The following is a 23,168-nucleotide window of genomic DNA, read 5'->3' as shown; positions in this document are numbered from 1 at the left end:
CACCACTATTCCTATCAAAGGGAATGTTCCCTGCGCCACTTTACAATAACCTAAATATTACTCATGGCTCAAAGAACTTCTCTTTTATAAAGATTCCTGGGTTCTGGTCCAGACTGTTGTCCTCCTTTGTTGAACTACTATTGTAACAAGAGTCTTCACCACATAATTTTGTTTTTAATAACTTTTAACAATTTCCTTTTATTTATACAAACTAATAGTAAGCTATTTGGTGAGAGGAATAAGGGTTTTATTCATTTTATGTCTCCTGCAAAACGTTCAACACAGTATCAGAGAAATTATAGATACCCAGTGGGTCTTATTTATTGTATGAAAATTTACTTATATATAACAAAGTTTGTGGAAAATAAATTACAGATTGCTGTCAGCTATATATTCTTATTCACTCTATATAGACATCAGATATCATAAATATGATTTTCTTTAGAGTGTAAAAGAAATTTTTAAAAGGCCTTGAATACATCTCAAAACCAAGATGTACAAAATACAAAAAAAGGCTAGGTAAATAGGCCATGCTTTCTGCTTGTTTATTCCCTACCCAATGATGTATTTTGAGTATTATAAAACAGAAAAGCAATATAGTGGGCTTTTCTTCACAGTAATATGGGGAAATGATTTTTCCTAGTTTGGTTAACTTGGATTGAACAATATAAAATAATGTCAGAGATTTATGTTGAGTAGAAATCTTATATCTATATAACTTTTTAAATTTTCATATCCATATGAAATTCAGAATCAGATTATTTCTACGCTTTATCTTCTGACATTGATATATACTGATATGGATCTAATTATAATTTCCGATTTCTTCTTTGATATTAATCAAAATAATGATGATTGGCTTTACATATTATCAATATAACCATTCTTTTATATACCCACATTGCTTTATTCATACAGATATCAGGCCCAGAAAATTTCTAAAATGTCTTGCCCAGAAAAATATTGTTACATTTAAATTATAAACTAAATACACATTTTATTAATTAACTTCTGGCAAAATACTAAATGTGAATATTCAACCAACAATCTCCAAGTCTGGGGAGACAGAAAATAGGAATTAAACTCATGTGTTTATTTTTTATATCTGCCAAATAAAATTAAGATTTGTCCTGTGGTTTACTGAGGGGAATGACAACAAAATAATAAAAATTCGTTTTCATTATTTTTTGTATCTTTAGAGGCCTAGCTTAAAATAGCCTAATGTTAACAGCAGAAAAATTCCTGCTGATTTCTCTTCCTCATTTTTCAAAAACCAAGATGCCAGAGAAACCCGTGTTTCTGGCCTAAGCCTTTATGTGATTCTCCCGAGTTCTCTAGTTTCTAAGTCATCAAACTCTCACTAATCCCTAAAAAGCATGGCTTCATTTTTGTGTAATACTGGACCTCCAGAGAATTCCTAATAAATTGTCTTCAGATGAAAGATAGATTAATTAATCATTTTGCAAGGAAAATCTCTACACAGGGAGTACCCTGGATCCTAAGTCTGATATATCACAGGACCAAACCTATATAAAAAATTTCAGCATGTCTCCTTTTTTTTTCCCAACTAAAGAAATAAATCAAGGGAACAGCTACTGTTAATCTAATGGAAATACAGTGAGAAGGTGGAAAATAGAAACTCTGTGCAAAGAAGTTGCCTTTATTTGCTGCATTTCTCCTTCCTAATTTCCTCAACTGCATTTTCTCAACAAAACTACAAAGCTACATAACTATGAAAAAAAGAATGGGAACTCAGAAAAAGTTTGCATTCCACATGTCATTATTGTCCTTTTCATAATATTGCTTTACCAAAACCATATCAGGTGAAATTACTTTCAGTTTGGTAAAGGGGAGTGGTAAGGCTTCTACAGAAGTCTATTTTAATGCCACTGGAAAAAGGACAAGGCAAGCGCACAAACAAGTGACCACATACCAACTGCTGTCATGTAATCCCAGCGCTCAGTGAGGCACATGTTGAAGATGAGGTGATCAGATGTTTGCCCTTGGCCAATAAGTGAAATCTGCCTCTCCAAATTCTGGCAAACAGACGAAGTCCAGCCAACGAGAAACCAAAATACTACCAGGAGCATTACTGCCAGCATCCTCATGACCCGTCCACCAGTCATATACGGAATCCGTTGGGCTGTTCGTGAAAGAAACACTTTCAAAACCCTGGAAAAGCAAAACATCAAAATGTGAAGGCAAGCTTAATAGTCAGAAAGTAAAACTCCACAATATTTTATTTTTCTAGGTGAAATTTAAACCCACCCACACCCTACTTATGCAGTTTTAACATGAAAAAACCTCAAAAACAGTATTGCTTATATCTTCACTTAATTTCATTCTAGTTTTTAATCTTTCAATAGCAAAACAGATATCCTACATTAGATGCCAGTGAGTCAACAGATTTGCAAAGGATGGAATTCCTTTGAGTATGTATTAATATTTCAAGGAAAATACTCAAGATCTTAAAAAAAAAAAGATCCATAGGCAAACATTGCTCACACAGGGTTTCTAAGGGCTCAAAAATAGTCCTGGAAGTAAGTAGTTGGGTTTTACAATATTATACTAAGTCAAAAATTTCCTTAAACCAGTTTTTTTAACAGTAGAATGTTACAAAAGTTATTTTCTGAAAATTATTCTAAATGACCTCTCTCTATAATTATTTCATTACATTACCAAAAATAATAATGAAATAAAAATGAAAACAATGAGAGAGGTATTTAAATAGGGTAACTGAATTAAGATCACCATATTAAAGAAGAGGATTGGGATGACATATAAGAAATGGATCTGGAGAAACTTAACAGAAGACCATGGGGGAAGGGGGGGGAATTTAAAAACAGAGAGGGAGGGAGGCAAACCGTAAGAGACTCTTAAATACAGAGAACAAACTGAGGGTTGATGGGGGGTGGGGGAGAGGGGAAAGTGGGTGATGGGTACTGAGGAGCGCACTTGTTGGGATGAGCACTGGGTGTTGAGTGGAAACCAATTTGACAATAAATTTCATATTAAAAAAAACTAAAATAAATAAATAAATAAATAAATACATACATACATACATACATACATACTATTTTTTCTATGTATGCAATTCAAATGAATAGCTAGAGTTGAGAACTACTGGGTTAAGTTATATCTAAGAACTATTCCATTTCTAGTTATTGTGTGAAGGCAAAATCCAAAGTTACTGTACAGGTCCTTCCGTTTACCCATTTCTTTAACTGTATCCCCAGAATATTCTTAGCTGATTTTAACTCCCCACTCTCATTCTGAAATTTTATGTCACAAAATTGTGACTTAAAATAAACTACCATGAATGGTTCATGATACTATGGGGGTATCCACAATCAATTTCCAAAAGGCAAAAATAAATTTATTTTCCCAAATTTCTATTCTGTCCTTCATCTCATTCTTTATAAAATTTTTATGAAGTATTCCTATGAATTCTTCACAAAAATCATTTTAAGTCCAGAAATGAAACATACACACTTAAAATAGCCTAGATGTCTTATACTATTTTTTCTGTCTCTATAGACCTTCAGTAGCTCTTCCAGAATCAACACAATACACCCAGCAAAGAAATTTATTTTTTAGCAGACTTTTATTTATCCTTCTTTCCCCTATATCTTTAACTCCATTGTCCTTCAATGTCCTTCAACTAACACACAGCATGAAGTTATTTAATATTGAGTAAAATACCCTCAACTTTGCTGTGGAACAATGTAGCAAGATATGTATAAAAAAGAGTACAGCAGAAGACCTCTTTAACTATTCTCCACTCAACTAGTTTATCAGATTAAGGGTTATTCTCCATTCTCTATGTAAAACATACTGAGTACTGCCCATGTCATGCTAAATGCTAGCAGTGACACTTAACTTGCTACCTCTGTCTGGTATGCCTCAAACACTTCGACTCCAATCAGTTGAATTGCTACTTGTTAAGAATCAGTTGTATGTGTCCCCAAATCGTGCCCATTGTTATCAATTTATATAATTTAACCAAATTATAAATAAAATAATTACACATGACTGAAACAAAAGGAGACTTATTTGTATAAAATCTGTCTTGAAAGCTTTGGAAAGACTCCATGTAGGTGAAGCATTAAATAAGCTGTTAACCTAGGGGAAAGTGAGGAAACTTTAATATACTGGGGTGGTCAAAAAACATAAAAATCTAGAAAGATTCTATGCTCAGAATGCTTTAAAAAATCTTCAGATTTGTGGTCTTACTTATTTATTTATTATTATTATTTTTAAAATTTATTTATTTTTGACAGAGTCAGAGTGCGAGCATGAGCTGGGGAAGTGCAGAGAGAGACAGGGAGACAGAATCTGAAGTAGGCTCCAGGCTGTCAGCACAGAGCCTGAAGCGGGGCTCGAACTCACAAACTATGACATCATGACCTGGGCCAAAGTTGGATGCTTAACCGACTGAGCCACCCAGGCACCCCCAAGTTGTGCTCTTATTTGAAGAACCAATATTGTGAACAGTAGATAATGTACTACAGTAATTTATGTTAGAAAGAGAACAATGCACTCCAAACGTCAGACCCATAGTCAAATAAGGGGCCTATTTAAAAAAATTGGTAAATGATTATTTGTGTGTTTTAAATTGTAGTCTCTTATACACTTTACTTTAATGCCTTTCAGTTTTAAACAAGTTTATCAATTTATTGACCAGTGACTAATCCCCATAAGAAAGACTTCTACTGTAATTAGCAGATCAAAAAATTCAGAGAACTCTTAGAAATAAGAGAATTTTTTTTAAATGAATGTGTTTTGCCAGTTCCAGTCTTATTTTCTGCAGGAGAAACTTGCAGCCACTAGGTACACATAATTGTTTCTGGTCATACCTGGATGAATTCTAAATTTTGAATGACTAGGAGCTTAAAAGAGGAAATCTGGCTCATTTTTATGGTCTTCTATATTTTGGCTAGGCAGAAAAAAAGAGAGAATTGTTCTAATTCTAGACACAATTTGAATTGAAATAGAATTATAATAAGTATTTATACAGTGACAATCATATACTGGGTATCATGCTAAGCAACATGGGAAGAATAAGATACAGTTCTAGAAGCTTACAATCTAACTAGAATCAAGTGTAGAAATAACTACCATATAAAACAGCATATATTCTACATTGTATGTACCTAGTAAGTCTAATAACCTAATAGAATAGGTTATATTTGGCCTGGACTTCAATGGATACCAACAGAAATGGAGGAAAGTGGAGAAGATATAAGGAGATATTCTAGCTTGAGAATAACATAACATAACAAAGTACAAAGCAGGAAAAGTAAGTTGCATTTTGCAGAGGAAATCTCTATGATCCCACTTTGATAATCTTTTAATCAATAAATCTGAATTCTAAATTATTAGAAATTTTCATGTTTTCCAGGTGATGTCTTGGGTATTTATTGTATAGTCTGAGAATTCAAGATTATCATAGATCCCATAATCTCATTTCCAGAGAGGAAAAACCAAAGCCAAAGGCTTCATGGGTCTCCTGTTATTAGTTTTATTGGCTTTTGAATACTAGGAAACACACTAACACAATTGTGCACTTCAGTCTGAGCATTTCAGGATATTGGGTTTTGTAAAATGGAAGAAGATGAATTTTTCTAGCATTGTTTTCAAATAAAATGAGAAAATTCTGCCATATCTTTAAAAAACAAGCTCTTGTTAGTTTATATGGGTTCACTCCCTAGATAGCAACTTCTAAAAATGAAATCCTTAGATATGCATTTATATGAAATACAGCTGTAGGAAAAAATACAATAATTAAATTTCTTAGATTACTTTACTATTTTTTTCATAGATAAATCTTTAGGATACCATCTGTTCAGAAGGTTTCACTGTTTCTGAAGGAAAGCAGTAACATATACAAGAAGATTGCAAGAAATTGACAGAGTTTAAAAAGGCATATTTAAAGAATATATTCAGTTCTCATTATTAATAGTAGATAAATTCATGGAAATGATGTAACAATGAAAAGGGCAACCCAGGAATTGGCTGTCACTGGAGTATCTGTCTCTACTTTTTCACTTCCCACACATTTCTGGTTTGGGCTCATAAAACTCCACTGTCAGGACTTGTACTTCTCCAAGTATCTAATTGATATTTGTACTTTTTTTTTTTTTTTACTTGATTTCTCTCCAGCTTTCAGCATGGCTAAAGCACTTGGCTTCCATTATGTCACATCCTCTTGATTTTCTTCCTATTCCTCTGTCAGCATCTTTTTAGTTTCTGATACAGATTTTGCTTCTCCAGTCTTCCCCTTAAGTGGTAGTGTTTTCCAAGGACCTCCTAAATGTAGCCATCTAGATCTATTTCTTACTTTAAATATTGTACCCAGGGAATTCCATTGACACCCCTGTTTCAGTTATCTACATGCTGGTGAGACCCAAATCCATATCTTCAGTTTAGATCTCTCTCCTGAGCTCAAGATCTTTCTACTCAGTGACCTACTAGACATCAACAGGTCCCCAAATGAAATTATCCCTCTTTCCACTCCTTCTTCCTCTAGCCTACTTTTCTCCTGTGTTACTTATCTCAATGACTAGTATCACTTAATTGATCGAGGCAGAAACCTAGGAATAAACTTTAATTTGTCTCTGTCACTTACATTCCAGACATGAAATGAGTGATCAAGAATTTAATTTCTACCTCTTCAATATCTTTCAAATCCTTCTCTTCTTCTCCATCTTCACTGCTATACTGGCTCCCGGTCATCAACCTGCTCCTATAGTAGCTTCCTAACTAGTCTACTTACTGGTCTTGCCTACCTTCAATCCACACTCCACACTCCACACTGAAGCCACAATGGTCACTTCTGATCATGTTACTCCCTGTTTATAGTGCTTCAGTGGCTTCCCATCCAAATCCTAGCTCCTTAATATGGTAAAAGACCTTTAAATGCCTTTGAATATTGGTTCCCCCTTGTCTCAGCAGCCTTATCTCTCACCACTCTCCCTTTCCTATAGACCTGCAGGTCCCTGTGGACTATATCTGAACCTTTGCCCTCAGTTTCCTCACTGCCCCCCCCCACCCCATGCCAACACCTAATTTTGCTAATTTCTACCTATTATTTCAAGGTTCAGTTTAGATGTTGCTTACTCTAGGCCACTGGTTCCCAAACCGGTATCATCAATATCATCTGGAAACTTGTTAGAAATGCAAATGCAGTTATCTACCTGCTCCCAGGTTCATTATAATTTAGTAAACATACAACAATAGGCAATTAAAATACGATGGTTTTGGGGAATAGTATCAGCAAAAATGATGGAATAAAGAACCCACAAGTCCATCCACCCATAAAAACAATGAATAAAGTGGCAAAAACTATTAGAATCAACTTTTTTGGAACCCTGGAAAAGAATCAAAAGCTTATAGCAACCAGGGGGATGCTTAACCAAGAGAAAAACAACTGAATCTGAGTAAAAAGTTTTGTGACATTTTAACATACTGTTCTATCCAGTGTCCTATCTCCCACTCCCCAGATCAGTGGTGGACTTGAAGACATCCCCCATTCTCATCACAGGCAACTAGTACTAGGCAAACAAAATACACCTTTTTCTTAAAAAAATGTGGTTGTTCATTTTGACCTTTCTGGTGGCTCTCTGGAGGACTAGTTCAAAAGGCCTGCCTTTATTTTTTTTTAATTCCAGTTATATTAGTTTCAAGTGGACAATATAGTGACTCAAGAAGTCTATACATTACTCAGCATTCAACATGACAAGTGCACTCCTTAATCCCCATTACTATTTCACCCATCTTCCCACCCACATTCTCTCTGGTAACCTTCAGTTTTTTCCCTATAGTTAAGAGTCTGTTTCTTGGTTTATCTCTCTCTCTCTCTCTTTATTTCTTTGTTCATTTATTTTGTTTCTTAAATTCCACATATATGTGAAATCATATGATATTTGTCTGTAATTGACTTATTTTGCTTAGCATTATACTCTTTAGCTGTATCCATGTCATTGTAATTGGCAAGATTTTATTCTTTTTAATGCTGAATAATATTCCATTGTGTATATATATATATATGCATATGTATATATATATATATATATATGTACCACATCTTCTTTATCCATTCATCTATCAGTGAACACTTAGGTTGCTTCCATAATTTGGCTAATGTAAATAATGCTGTGATAAATATAGAGTATGTATCCTTTCAATTTGTATTTTTTATTTTTGGGGTAAATACCAGCAGTGTGGTTACTAGATCATAGGGCAGTTCTATTTTTAACTTTTTGAGGAACTGCCATACTGTTTTCCACAGTGGCCGCTACTAGTTTGTATTTCCAACAACAGTGCAAAAGGGTTTCTTTTTCTCCACATCCTCACCAGCATTTGTTGCTTATGTTTTTATTTTTAGCTATTCTGACAGGTGTGAAGTGATATATCTCACTGCAGTTTTGACTTGCATTTTAAAGTCACCCAACTGGGAACCCTCCCAAGGCTGAGGGTCACTTGACTAAAACATTTAAAGGCAAATGGATTGGTTGATGTCACTTGGGGCAAGAGGTAACAGTTAGGACAAACTATAGACTAAACAAAAATGAATGAAGGCTGGGAAAGAGATATGCTGGGCAAAAAGGGCTTTGAAAAGTTCCCAAATATTCCCGGGCATCTAAAAAGCTGAAAAATACTCAGAAAAGACCCAAGAAGGCCCTAAGTTCTCATATCCTGTTGACCCGAGGCTCTGTAGAAGCAGGAAGTCTAAGGTAAAGTGGTAAAGTGCTTGACTGAGTGTTGAAGACATGTCCCAATATACACATACACACACAGTCCATGTGCAAAAAGTAAGAAATTTAAAAGAAGTTTTTATTTGTTTCAGACTTTAAGGAAATCTCTGTTAAATAACTAGCTCATCACTAAGTCAACAGAACAGAGACTTCAGTGGCTATACATAACAAAGGATAAAGATATTACAGAATTAGCTCAGAAAAGCCAGTAAACAAATAAACAAAAGCAACTACAACAAGAAACAACAGTAAATGCTGGGGAAGATGAAGAATCTGATTCCAGATTTACCACATCATAATATTCAAAATTTCCAGTTTTCAAAAAAAAAAAAGACATGCAAAGAAACAAGAGTATATGGCCCCTATGAAAAAAAGAAATTAATAGAAACTGCCCCTGAGGAAGCCCAGGCATTGTACTTATTAGACAAAGATGTTAACTGTACTAAATATGGTCAAAAAGCCAAAGAAACCATGCACAAAGAACTAAAGAAAGAATGATGTTTCACCAAATAGAGAATATCAATAAATAGAAATAAAAAGGAACCAAGAAGAAATTGAAAAGTTGAAAAGTACAATAACTGAAATGAAAAATTCTCTAAAAAGATTTAAATTCTCTAAAAAGATTTGACAATGTAGAAGGAAGAATCGGTATATTTGAATATAGGTCAATTGAAATTGTACAGTATGAGGAGCAGAAATGAAAATAAAATGACAAAGAATGAATAGAGCCTGAGATACCTGTGGTACACTATTAAGAATATTAGGATTTACATAATGGGAGTTCCAGAAAGAGAAGAGAAACAAGACAGAAAGAACATTTGAAGAAATAATGACTTAAACTTCTCAAATTTGACAACAGACTTAAATCTACATATTTAAGAAGCTCAAGTAATCAAAGTAGGACAAATTCAAAGAGACTCACATTAAGACACATTATAATCAAACTGCTGAAAGCTAAAATGAAGAGAAAATCTTGAAAGCAACCGGAAAAAAGTTACCCATTACATACAAGGGATTCTTAATAAGATTAAGATCTAATCTCTTATCAGAAACTATGGAGGCCAGAGGGCAGTGGGATAACATATTAAAAATGCTAAAAGAATGCTTGCTTCAGCAGCACATATACAAAAAAAAAAAAAAAATGCTAAAAGAAAAAACAAACCTGTCAACAAAGAATTCTATTATCTGGCAAAACTGTCTTTCAAAAATGCAGGAAAAATTAAGACATTTCCAAATAAATAAAATGGAAAGAGTTTACCATTAGTAGATCTGCTCTATAAGAAATACTAAAGGAAGGGGCATCTGGGTGACTCAGTTAAGCATCTGACTCTTGATTCTGACTCAGGTCATGATCTCATGGTTCATGAGTTCCAGCCTTGCATCGACTCTGTGCAGACAGTGAGGAACCTACTCAGGATTCTCTTTCTCCCCTTCTCTCTGCCCTTTCCCCACTTGTGCATGTTCTCTCTCTCTCTCTCTCTCTCTCTCTCTCTCTCTCTCTCTCTCTCAATAAGTAAATAAATAAACATTAAAAAAAAAGAAATATTAAAGGAAGGCCTCTAGGCTGAAATAAAAGACACTAGGCAGTAACTGAAATGCACATGAAATAATGAAGAACATTAGTAAAGGTAACTATAGAAATAAATCTAAAGGTAAGTATTAATGTATTTTTGGCTTATAACTATTCTTTTTTTCTTATATAGTTAACGGGCAACTGTATAGAGTTACAAGTATAAATCTATGTTGACGGTCACACAATGTTGAAAGATTATAATTTGTGACACAAAGTAAAAGGGAAGCGGAGTGAAATATGGCAAAGGTTTTGTATACTATTGAAACTAAATTGGTATTATTTGAAACCAGGTTTTTATATATTTAGAATATTAATTTTTTAAATGTTTATTTTTGAGATAGAGACAGAACATGAGCGGGGGACAGGCAGAGAGAGAGGGAGACACAGAATCCAAAGCAGGATCCAGGTTCTGAGCTATCAGCACAGAGCCTGACGAGGGATTCGACCCACAAACTGCGAGATCATGACCTGGGCTGAAGTGGAAAGTTTAACTGACTGAGCCACCCAGGAGCCCCTATATATTTAGAATATTAATTGTAGAATGTGAATTGTAATCCTCAGGGCAACTATTAACAAAACAACCACATATAGAAATAGATGAAAAGGGAATAAATATGCAGAAGTGCTCTTACCATAAGAGCAGGTAGTAATGAAGATATTGAGGAATAAAATGATAAAAGATACATACAAATAAATACCAAAATGATAGGAGTATGTCTTTCCTTATGAGTAATCACATTAAATGTAAATTGGTTGAATTCTCCAACTAAAAGTTAAAGATGGGAGAATAGATTTTTTAAAATGATCCAACTGTATGTTGTCTACAAGAGATTCACTTTGGCTCCAAAGAGAAAACAGGTTGAAACTTAAACAACAGAAAAAGATACCCCATGCTAATAGTGACCAATGAAGAGCTGGAATGGCTATGTTAAAAAAATAGTTTAAGACTAAGTTTGTTAAAAAAGACAAAGACACTACAAGTTATAAGTATCAATCCATCAAAATATTAATAATTGTAAATACACATGCACCAAACATCAGGGCCTCAAAATATATGAAGCAAATACTACAGAACTGAAGAGAGAAACAGAGTTCTACATTAATAGTTGAAGACTTCAATATCCTGATTTCAATAATGGATAGACTGTCTTGACAGGCAATAAGAAAATCGAGGGCTTCAACAACATTAGGAATCACCTAGATCTAACAGACATGTATATAAAACTACATAGCAGATTACACATTCTTCTCAAGTGCACAGAGAGCACTGTCTAGGATAGACACAAATTAGGCCACAAAATGAGTCATAATATATTGAAAAAGATTAAAATCCTACAAAGTGTTTTCTCTGACCACAATGGATTGACATTGGAAATAACAATGGAAGGAACTCTGAAAAATTCAAAAATATGTGGAAATTGAATGGCACACTCTTAAACAACCAATGTGTTAGAGAAGAAATCACAGAAGAAATTAGAAAATAGTTTGAAATAAATCAAAATGAAAACACAACATACCAAAGCTTATGAGTTTTGAAAAATTTAGTGTTTAGAGGGACACTTATAACTGCTAATGCCTATATTCAAAAGAGAAGAAATATATCAAATCAAACTTTCCACCTTAAGAAACTAGAAAACAAAGAGCAAACTACATTGAAAAAAGCTGAAGGAAGGAAATAATAAATATTTGAGTCAAGTAAGATGAAATAAATAATTGAAAGACAATAGAGACAATAAACAAACAACAGCTGTTTTTTTGAAAAGAAACAAAATTGACAGATTTTTAGTTACTCTGACAAAGAAAACAGAAAATTCATATTATTAGAATCAGGAATGCAAGGGGAGGAGACATTACTAGCAACTTCACGGAATAAAAAGGATTATAAGAGAATACTTATGAAAACTGTATACCAAAAAAACTAGGTAACCTAAATGGAATGGGCTAATTACCAGAAACACACAAATTACCTAAACTGACTCAAGAAGAAGTAGAGTATCTCAAAAGAGCCATAATAAGCAAAGATATTGAATCAATTATTAAAAACTTTCCAAAAAAAAAAAAAAAAACACAATCAGGACCAGATGGCTTCACCAGTGAATTCTACCAAACATTTAAAGAATTGACACCCATTATCTTCAAACTCTTCTAAAAGTAGAAGAGGGATAAACACATTCTGTATTATTTTATGAGCCCAGCATTATTTTGACTCCAAAGCCAGATAAAGACATCACAAAAAGACAATTACAGACCAATATCCCTTTTGAATATACATGCAAAGTTCCTAAGCAAAATACTAGCAAATCAAATTCAAAAGCATGTTAAAAGAATTATACCCCATGACCAAGTAGGATTTATCCTGGGAATGCAAGGTGGTTTAACACACAAAAATTAATCAATATAATATACCATATTAATAGAATTAATAGAATGAAAAATCCCACATGATCATCTTAATTTGTGCAGGGAAAAGCATTTGACAAAAATCTAACACTCCTTCATGATATAAACATCAATAGCTAACTATAGAAGTTAAATTCTTCAACTTGATCCATATTGGGCTTCTATGAAAAACTCACAGCTGATATATTCCATGGTGAAAGACTTAAATCTTTCCCCCTAATATCACAGTCAAGGCAAAAAAGTTGTTCTCACCACTTCTACACATTACTGTACTAAAAGTTCTAGCCATGGAAATTAGTTGAGAAAAATAAATAAAAGGCGTTCATATTGGAACAGGAGAAGGACAGCTATAAGTAGATGACATGATCTTATATATAAAAAACCCTAAAGAATACACACACATGCACACATACACACACTATTTGAACTAAAAACCTAATTTAGTAAGTTACAAAATACAAGTTCAACATACAAAAAAAAAGTTTTATTTCTGTATACTAGCAATCCCAAAATGAAACTGAGGAAACAATTCCATTTACTATAGCATCAAAATGAGTAAAATACTTAGGGGTAAATTTAACCAAGGAGGTAAAAGATATGTGTGCTGAAATCTATAAAACATTACTGAAAGAAATTAAAGAAGACCTAAAGAAATGGAAAGACAATCAGTGTTCATGGATCAGAAGACTGAATATGGCAATACTTCCTAAATTGATCTATAGATTCAAGTCAATCTAGAGATTGTATTGCATTCGCTACTAAGATTCCAATTGATTTATTTTCAGAAATGGACAAACCGATACCAAAATTCATATGAAATTGCAAAGCACTTCAAATAGCCAAACGATCTAGGAAAAAAACCAAAGTGGTCTTGGACGACTCATACTTTCTGGTTGGAAATGTTGCTATAAAGCCACAGCAAGCAAAACAGTATGGCACTAGCATACGGATAGATATGAGTAAATTAAAGTATGAGCAATTAAATGTAAATTTTATTCAATAGAATAAAATTGATTATCCAGAAATAAACCTTTACATCCATGGTCAACTGTTTTTGGCAATGGTGTCAAGAGCATTCAATAAAAATAGGTTTTTTTTTTAACAAATGGTGCTGGGACCAGTGGATATCCACATGTAAAAGAATAAATTTAGACCTCTACTTTACATATTATACAAAAATTAATTCCAAAGGTATAAAACCCAAATATGAGAGCTAACACTATGAAATGCTTAGGAGAAAACAGAGGTAAAATTTTTGATCTGGGATCAGGCAATGGTTTCTTAAATATGATATCAAAAGCACATGTAACAAAAGAAAAAATAAACTGAACTTCACAAAAATAAAAAAAAAATGTGTATCAAGGCACACTATCACGGAAGTGAAAAAGAAAAACCCCAGAATTGAAAAAAAAATATTTTCAAATAAGTTTTCTAATAAGGGTTCATATCCAGAATATATAAAGAATTCATAGAATGCAACAACAAAAAGGCAAACAACCTAATTAAAAATAGGCAAAGGACTTGAATAGACATATTCTAAAGAGATATAAATGACCAATAAACACACGAAAATAATCTCGACATTGTTAATCACTGAAGAAATGTATATCAACAGCACAGTGAAATATCACTTCACACAGACTAGGACAGTTACAATAAAACTAAGTGGATAATAACTGCTGAAGATGTGGAGAGGCTGGAAGCCTCATACATCTCTGCTGGAAACAGAAAATGATACAGCCCCGAGGAGAACAATCTGGTGGAAAATGCTAGACATAGATTTACTACGTGACCCAATAATTCCACTTCTAGTTCTTATATACCTATGAGAATTGAAAAATAGATTCACACACAAAAAAACCTGTATGTAAGTGTTCATGGTAACATTATTCATAATAGGAGTGGAAACAACTCATCCATCAAATGATGAATGAATAAACCAAGTGTCGCACATACATACAATGGAATATTACTCGTTAATAAGAAGGCATGAAGTACTGATACTTATTACAACTTATCACATATTACATATTACAAACATATCAGAAACCACCTGAGCCGAAATCAAGAGGCCGACATTTAACTGACTAGGCCACCCAGGCGCCCCTAGTCTTTCAGTTTCTTTACCATACATTTATAGATAAAAAATAGTACAGGCCATAGGGGACCACAAAAAGATGACAAAATTCTTTGCAAATATAAAGTTACTCTTTTGTATGTGTGATTACTTATAAAAACAAGAAAATAAAATTCTCAATAAAATATTTAACCTATTTTAGGTTTCTCATAAAAAAGATGCTAAACAATATAAATACAAAAAATTAAATATATAAAAACTCTAAAATTACCATTGCATTCACCTTCACCTTAACCCAGAGTAAAATACACAAAAAATATTAGCTAGCAAGTAGAAGATGCAACCACAAAAGAAATTCGGATTTGCTATGTGAGTATGTAATGACTCTTCAGTTTGTCTGACCGGTAGTATTTTTAACTGTTTAGATGGTATTAATTACCCTTAAAATAGAAGAACTTTCAGTTATTGTCAGTGAAACTTTTGGCAATTAATTATAAAGTATTCCTGTGATTGCTCTTTGGTTCTCATACTGTCTAGCTATTTACACTTTGTTTCACCACTAGATTTTAAACTCTGACTTAAACTTCTTTGCAGGTCCCAGAGTACCTACTACATTGCCTTGCCTATTACAGATCATAAGTGTTATACAATATCACAGACTCAGCTGTTTTTACATGCAAATTGATTCCTTCATTAAAACTATAATATATGGTCCAAGTAAAACAATAGAAAACTATAAACAGAGAAAAATGAATGCCTAAACTAAAGTAGCACTAGCTGTACAGAAACACTTAGCATTTTGATGAATTTTATTCTCTAGTATTTTTTCTATATGTAAACGTGTTTTGTGATATTAGGATTACAATATATAATTTATGTGGTTCTTTTGAGCATTTTTTGTCATACAACATTCTATATTTGTAAATAGCATGACATATGATGGCACATAATCTTTTAAGCACATTATTTTTTTTTTCATTCTAAACTACAATCCAATGAACATTTTTTTTCTCACTCCTTCAAAGCCCCCAAAGTCTAAGAATGGAAAATAGAAATCTAGTGCATTAACTTCTATACATATCAGTTGTTACTATCTATATTGGGGAACATTGTTTCATCTCTTTTATCACATTTAGAATGGATTGAAAACTAATTGAAAAGGGAACTTACAAGAAAGGTGGTATACAAGGTCAAACAGATTTTTTAAAGATATAAAGTTTCATATTTTTATACTGGAACAGATGCCAACTTAGGAAAAATTTCCTAGTAACTAGAGAACATAGGAAAAATTTTATCTATGTAAACCTGGCTATAATATGAAAAAAAAATCATAAGCCTTCCACATATATACTATTTTCTTTTTAAAATGTTTTTAATGTTTACTTATTTGAGAGAGAGAGAGAGAGAGAGAGAGAGAGAGAGAGAGAGAGAAAGGGACAAAGTGTGAGTGGGAGAAGGGCAGAGGGAGAAGAAGACACAGAACCTGAAGCAGGCTCCAGGCTCTGAGCTGTCATCATGGAGCCTGACATGATGTGGGGCTTGAACTCACGAACCATGATATCATGACTTGAGCCAAAGTCAGATGCTTAACTGACTGAGCCACCCAGGCACCCCAAGCAAATGTACTATTGTTGGCAACTTAAGAAGTATATGTGATTATAGCCTTCAAAGCCCCCTTTTTCATGAGCTTGACCTATTTTTTTAAGTGCCCCTCATAACATTCTTTGCTTATAGACTAGGACCTGCTGTATTCTTGGGTTAGTTTCTCTCTACTGTGTTCTACCTCCCCAGCCCCTGACAAACCTTTCTCTTTCAGGTCACCTTCCTAGGCTGCCTGACTGAATACTGTATTTTCTGGCTGACACCTAGAGTGTAATCTATGTTTATGCATATGTTTGTCCTACCTATACACCAATATTTTAAGAACATTATGAATAATTTTTGCAGATCAATTTTTGTATACACTTTTCTTTAGATTTCAAAAAAATAACTCACTTTTTAAAAAGCTCTTGATACATATTACCAAATATTTTCAGTGGATTGTACCATTTATGCTCTCTTCTTCAGAGTATGAGGGTATCTTACTCCTTGGATATTTAATATTATGAACAATTATAATTAAAAAAAACCCTTTCTCCTGAAATAAATGAAATACTGATCCATAATTTCCCATTGTTTTATTCAAATTTTTTTGCATTCAGTTTTATAATTTGTTGCAATTCTTATAAATTGAGATGAGACTGTGAGGTAATTTTTTTTAGACAAAGAGCTAATTTTCAAAATTATTTGTTGAATTGGCCATTCTCATTCTGTAGTTTTGGAAAGCTTTCTCTAAAAGTTTTGTAGTGCTTTCATATCAACCCTTAAGATTATTCCTAGGTATTTCAGGTTTACAGTTAAAATTGTGAAGAGGACATTTCCATAATTATCTTCTCCAATTTAAAGGTAAATAGAAAGCTATTCTTTCTTATACAAACCTATACATCTTGCTTAAATTTTCTTGATTGAACTTTCATGAATATATGAATAATTCCTTTTCAGAGATATAACTCATATACCATAAAATTCTTCATCTTATGGTAAATTTATGAGACATGGTAAATATGGTAAATTTGACTTTTATGAAATTTATAAAATTCAGTTGTTTCAGTGTATTCATAAAACGTGCATCATAACCCCTATCTAATTTCAGAACAATTTCATCACCCCAAAACGAAACCTCATACCCAATTGTTACTCCTCATTCTTCTTTTTCCCCTAGACCCTGGCAACCACTAATCTACTTTACGTCTGTACAAATTTGTCTATTATGAAATATTCTGAATATTTCATGTAAATGACATCATAGACTATGTAGCATTAATGAATACACTTCATTACTTTTTCCACTGAATAATATCTCATTGTACAGACAAACCATGGATTGTTTATCCATTCATCAGCTGATAAACACTTGGGTTCTTTCTAATCTTTGACTTTCATGAATAATCTTATTATGAAAATTTGTTGTATATATTTTTTTCTGTTTGGACATGTATTTTCAATTCTCATGGATATACACCTAAGAATGGAACTGTTGGGTGATATGGTAACTTTATGTTTAATATTTTGAGGAACAAAATTGTTTCAGAACATGGCTGTACCATTTTACAATCCCACCAGCAATGTATGGAGTTTTCAATTTCTGCACATCCTCACCAACACTGTTATTTTAAGACTTTTTGACAATTAAAAAAAAAAAGAAGACTTTTTGATTATAGCCATCTTTATGGGTTTGAAGTGCAATCTCATGGTGGTTTGAATGTCGTATCTCAAATGACTAGTGAAAAGTTAAGCATCTTTTCATGTAGGTATAGGCCATTTGTATATCTTCTTTGGAAAATTGTCTATTCTATTCAATTCAATTCCCATGTTTAAAGTTGTATTGTTTGTCCCTTAGTCATTGAGTTGTATTACTTCTTTACATATACTGAATATCAGACCCTTATCAGACTTGCAAATATTTTCTCCTATTCCGTGGGTTTTCTTTTCACTTTTTTTGGTGTGCAGGGTTTTTTTTTTTTTTTTTTTTTTTTTTTTTTTAATTTTAGAGTGAGAGACACAGAGAGAGAGAGCGCATTCAGCACAGAGATGGATGCGGGGCTTTATCCCACGACCCTGGGATCACGATATTAGCCGAAATCAAGAGTTGGATGCTCAAGCAACTGAACTTCCAGTTCTTTCCTTAAAGTTAAATTTATTTACACAGAACAAAATACACAAATAAGTGCACAAAACAATGACTTTTGATGAATGCAACAGCTTATATAACCCACACTTCCATCACTTCAGGAACAACTTGCTTATCCATTTTTCTGTTGCTGGACATTGGGTTGGTTCAAGTTTGGGGCTATTATAAAAAAAAATCCCAAGCAGGCTCTGCACTGCCAGGGCAGAGCCACATAGGGCTTAAAACCATGAACTGTAAGATTCTGACCTGAGCCAAAACCAAGAATCAGATGCTCAACTGACTGAGCCACTCAGGCACACTTGTTATTGAGTTCTATGAGTTTTTAAATATATTTTGGATTATTAAACCCTTTATCAGGTATATGAATTGCAAACATTTTCTCACATTCAGTGAGAATTTGTCATCATTTTGTTGATGGTTTCCTTTGCTGAGCAGAAGCTCTTTATTTTGATGTAGTCCCACTTGTTTATTTTTGCTTTATAAAAGCTTTTGTGTTTGGAATCAGATTCAAAATTCATCGCTAAGACTGATATCAGGGATCTTACTGCCTATGTTTTCTTCCAGGAGTTTCATGGTTTCAGGCGTTACATTCAAATCTTTAATCCATTTTGAGTTAACTTTTGTGTATAGTGTAAGATAGTGGTCTAGTTTCATTCTTATGCATGTGGCTGTCCAGTTTTCCCAGCACCGTTTATTGAAGATACTATCCTTTTCCCATTCTTGCTTCCTTTGTTGTAAATTAATTCACCATATGTCAATGGGTTGATTTCTGAATGGTCTTCTGTTCCACCTCTGTGTGCTTCAATTGCCATAACTTTGTAATATCTTTTGAAATTAGGGAGCATGATGCCTCCAGCTTCATTCTTTCCAATTGTTCGTGTCTGCAATTTCTTTCATCAATGTGTTATAGTTTTCAGTGTACAGGTCTCTTGGTTAAATTTATCCCTAGGTATTTTATTCTTCTTGATGCAATTTTAAATGGAACTATTTCTTAATTTCTCTTTATGATAGTTTGTTATTAGTGTATAGAAACACAACAGATTTTTGTATATTTATTTTATATCCTACAACTTTACTGAATTCATTTATTAGTTCTAATAGATTTTTGGTGGTGTCTTCAGGATTTTCTATATATATCATGTCATCTGCAAGCTGTGACAATTTTACTTCTTTTCCAGTTTTGATGCCTTTTATTTCTTTTCCTTGCCTAATTGTTCTGGCTACGACTTCCAATACTATGTTGAATAAAAGTGGTAAAAGTGGGCATCCTTGTCTTGTTCCTGATCTTAGAAAAAAATTTTTCAGCTTTTCACAACTGAGTACAATGTTAACTGTGGTTTTGTGATCATATATGGCCTTTAGTATGTTTAGGTACATTCCCTCTGTATCTGCTTTGTTGAGAGTTTTTATCATCAATGGATGTTGAATTTGTCAAATACTACTCTGCACCTATTGAGTTGATATGATTTTTACCTTCATTCTTTCACTTTTTTTATTGAAGCATAGTTGATACACAATGTTACATTACTTTTAGGTGTATAATATAGTAATTTGACAAGTTCATACATTATGCTATGATCCCTGCAAGTGTAGCTACCATCTGTCACCATATAATGCTATTATAATATCATTGATATATATATTCCCTGTACCTTCTATTCCTGTGACTTATTCTTTGCATAACTGGAAGCCTGTATCTCCCACTACCCTTCACCCATTTTGCTTATCCTTGAACCCGTTATTTTGTTACTTTCTTGATAGTATCCTTTGATGCACGAATGTTTTTCATTTTGATAAAGTCCAGCTTATCTACTTTTTTTCTTTTTTTGCTTGTGCTTTAGGTTTCTCTCCAAGACTATGAATATTTGTGTTTCCTTATAAGAGTTTTATAGCTTTAGCTCTTACATTTAGGTCTTTTATCCATTTGGAATTAATTTTTGTAAATGGTGTAGAGTAGAGGTCCAACCTCATTCTTTGGCCTGGAGAAACCTGGCATTGATCTGTGTGCCTCTTCCTCTTGCTGTAGCTTTGAAGTAAGTTTTAAAATCAGGAAGTGTCAGTCTTCCAACTTTCTTCTTCTTTTTTAAGATTGTTTTGGCTATTCTAGTTCCTTTGCATTTCCATATGAATTTTAGAACCAGCTTGTCAATTTCCACAAAAAAGTTAGCTGGGATTTTAATAGGAATTAGGCTGATTCAATTTAGGAAAGATAGAAATCTGAAAATACTGAACTTGCCAAACCATGAACAAGGGATGTCTTTTCATTTATTTAGGTCTTCCTTAATTCTACAGTGTTTTGTAGTCTTCAGGGCACCTTTCTAGCAGTTCTGTTGTTAAACTTATTCCTACATATTTTATGGTTATGCTATTGTAAAGACTTTAGGTAACGTCTTTAGTAAAGACTTTAGGGGTAAAGACTGCAGTCCTTCATCATTAAGCATGATGTCAGCTGTGGGTTTTTCATAGATAACTTTATCAGGATGAGGAAGTTCCCTTCCATTCCAAGGATGTAGAGTGTTTTACCATGAGAGTGTGTTGGAGTTTTGTCAAATGCTTTGTCTGCATTTGTTGGGATGATCATGTGGTTTTGTCCTTTATTATGTTAATGTACTCTATGACATTGATTGATTTTTGTATGGTCTAAATCCCACCGGGTCGTGATGTATGATCCTTTTTAGAGGTTGCTGGATTCTGTCTGGATTGAGATTTTTATGTCTATATTCATAAGAGATATTGGTCTGTAGTTTTGTTTTCCTGTGATATGTTTATTTATTTTTGGTATCAGGGTAACATTGGCCTCTTACAATGAATAGGAAGTGTTGCCTTATCTATTTTTCAGAATGGTTTGAAAAGAATTAGTGTTAATTATTCTCTATATCATTGATATAACTCATCAGTGAAGCCTTCCAGTACTGGTATGTGGGGAATGGGGGGGGGGGGGGGCAGGAGGGGAAGATTTTTGATTAGTAATTTCAATGTCTTTACTTGTTTCAGATTTGTTTAGATTTTCTATTTCTTCTTGAGTCAGTTTTGGTACTTTGCATTATCTAGGAATTTCTAGAATAGTTGTGCTTCTAGTGTTAAATTCCTTGTTAGCTCAAATCCAGTCTTTTGGACTGGACACATGTGAATTCTGTGTGATGGACATTAGGATAACCAGAGGCCAAGCAAGCCAATGACATGTTAGAAAGTATTATACAGGTAATACTATCTAAAATCACAAGCTTAACAATAGTCATGTTTAAAGGAAAGTAGTCTAAATACACAAATTAAAAGACGGAGGTTGTCAGATTAGACTTAAAGATGCAAGTCTCCACCGTAAGCTTTCTGCAAGAAATGCACATTAAATGTAAAACAAAGGTTTGGGGCGCCTGGGTGGCTCAGTTGGTTGAGAGACCAACTTCGGCTCAGGTCATGATCTCACAGTTTGTGAGTTCGAGCCCCGCATTGGGCTCTGTGCTGACCGCTCAAAGCCTGGAGCCTGCTTCTGATTCTGTGTCTCCCTCTCTCTCTGCCCCTTCCCTGCTTATGCTCTGTCTCTCTCTGTCTCAGAAATAAATAAACATTAAAAAAATCATTTTTAAAAATAAATATAAAACAAAATGTTTAAAGTTAAAATAATGGGGAAAAAAGATATAACATGCTAACACTGATCAAAAGAAATAAAAAGTGGTTATATTAATATCAGACAAAGTAAATTTTATAGCAAAGAATATTACCAGGGACAATGAAGGTCATTTCATAATGGAGTCAATCCTTTATCATTATGGATAGGACATGAATCCATGTCCTATGAATAGGACCGAACAACTCCAAATGTTTATGTATCTAAGAACAGAACTTCAAAATATCTGAAGTAAAAAAGAACTGTGAGGAAAAACAGGCAAATATGAAATTTCCAACTATTCTCTCAATAGAACAAGTAGAGAGAAAATTAATAAGGATATAAAAGATGAACAAAATTATTAAACAACCACAAAACCACAGAAGACACATTCTTCCAAGTGCCCGTGGAACATTTACCAAGATAGATTATATTCTGGGCCATAAAATGAGTCTCAATAAATTTAAGAGGATTCAGGTCATACAAGGAATGTGTGCTGACCAGAACAGAATTAAATTAGAAATCAAAAACAAAGATTTATGGAAAATCTCTCAAATATTTGCAAACTAAATAACCAATAACCTGTGGGTCAAAGAATAATTCAAAGTAGAAATTATTTTGAGCTGAATGAAAACGTAAACACAACTCAGATATTTGGGAGTGGACACTTGTAAATGCTGGGGGAGGGGCAGCAGAGTAAGCAGAGGCCAGGTGAGTAGATGGCACATCAGGAAGGACATAGGTGTGTCCACGTAATAATGCCAGCCGAGCCCCTGCCTCTGGGCCCAGACAACAGCAGGCAGATGGCAGCAAACAGCTTGCAGAAGCAGACTGTCTCACTGTGGCCTTTATTATTTATTTATTTTTTAAGAAATTAAAAAAAAAAATTTTTTTTAATGTTTATTTATTTTTGAGACAGAGAGAGACACAGCATGAGCAGGGAAGGGGCAGAGAGAGAGGGAGACACAGAATGTGAAGCAGGCTCCAGGCTCTGTGCTGTCAGCACAGAGCAGGACACAGGGCTTGAA

At 33.6% G+C, this 23,168-nt stretch overlaps 1 protein-coding gene across 2 annotated transcripts in view; it reads right to left on the bottom strand.

Annotated features, from left to right (window-relative positions):
- GPR158 (G protein-coupled receptor 158) overlaps window positions 1–23,168 on the bottom strand; it is a 421,093-nt gene that overhangs the window by 27,916 nt on the left and 370,009 nt on the right. For both annotated transcript variants that reach the window (XM_011283685.3, XM_045061023.1), the window contains one exon: window positions 1,934–2,172. In XM_011283685.3, coding sequence (XP_011281987.3) covers window positions 1,934–2,172 — 239 coding nt within the window. The remainder of the gene's footprint in view (window positions 1–1,933; window positions 2,173–23,168) is intronic.

The sequence above is a fragment of the Felis catus genome, chromosome B4 (genome assembly GCF_018350175.1).
Source record: "Felis catus isolate Fca126 chromosome B4, F.catus_Fca126_mat1.0, whole genome shotgun sequence".
Taxonomy (NCBI): Eukaryota; Metazoa; Chordata; class Mammalia; order Carnivora; family Felidae; genus Felis; species Felis catus.
The sequence above is the reverse complement of the archived record's forward strand: the minus strand, read 5'-3'. Positions and strand labels throughout refer to the sequence as shown.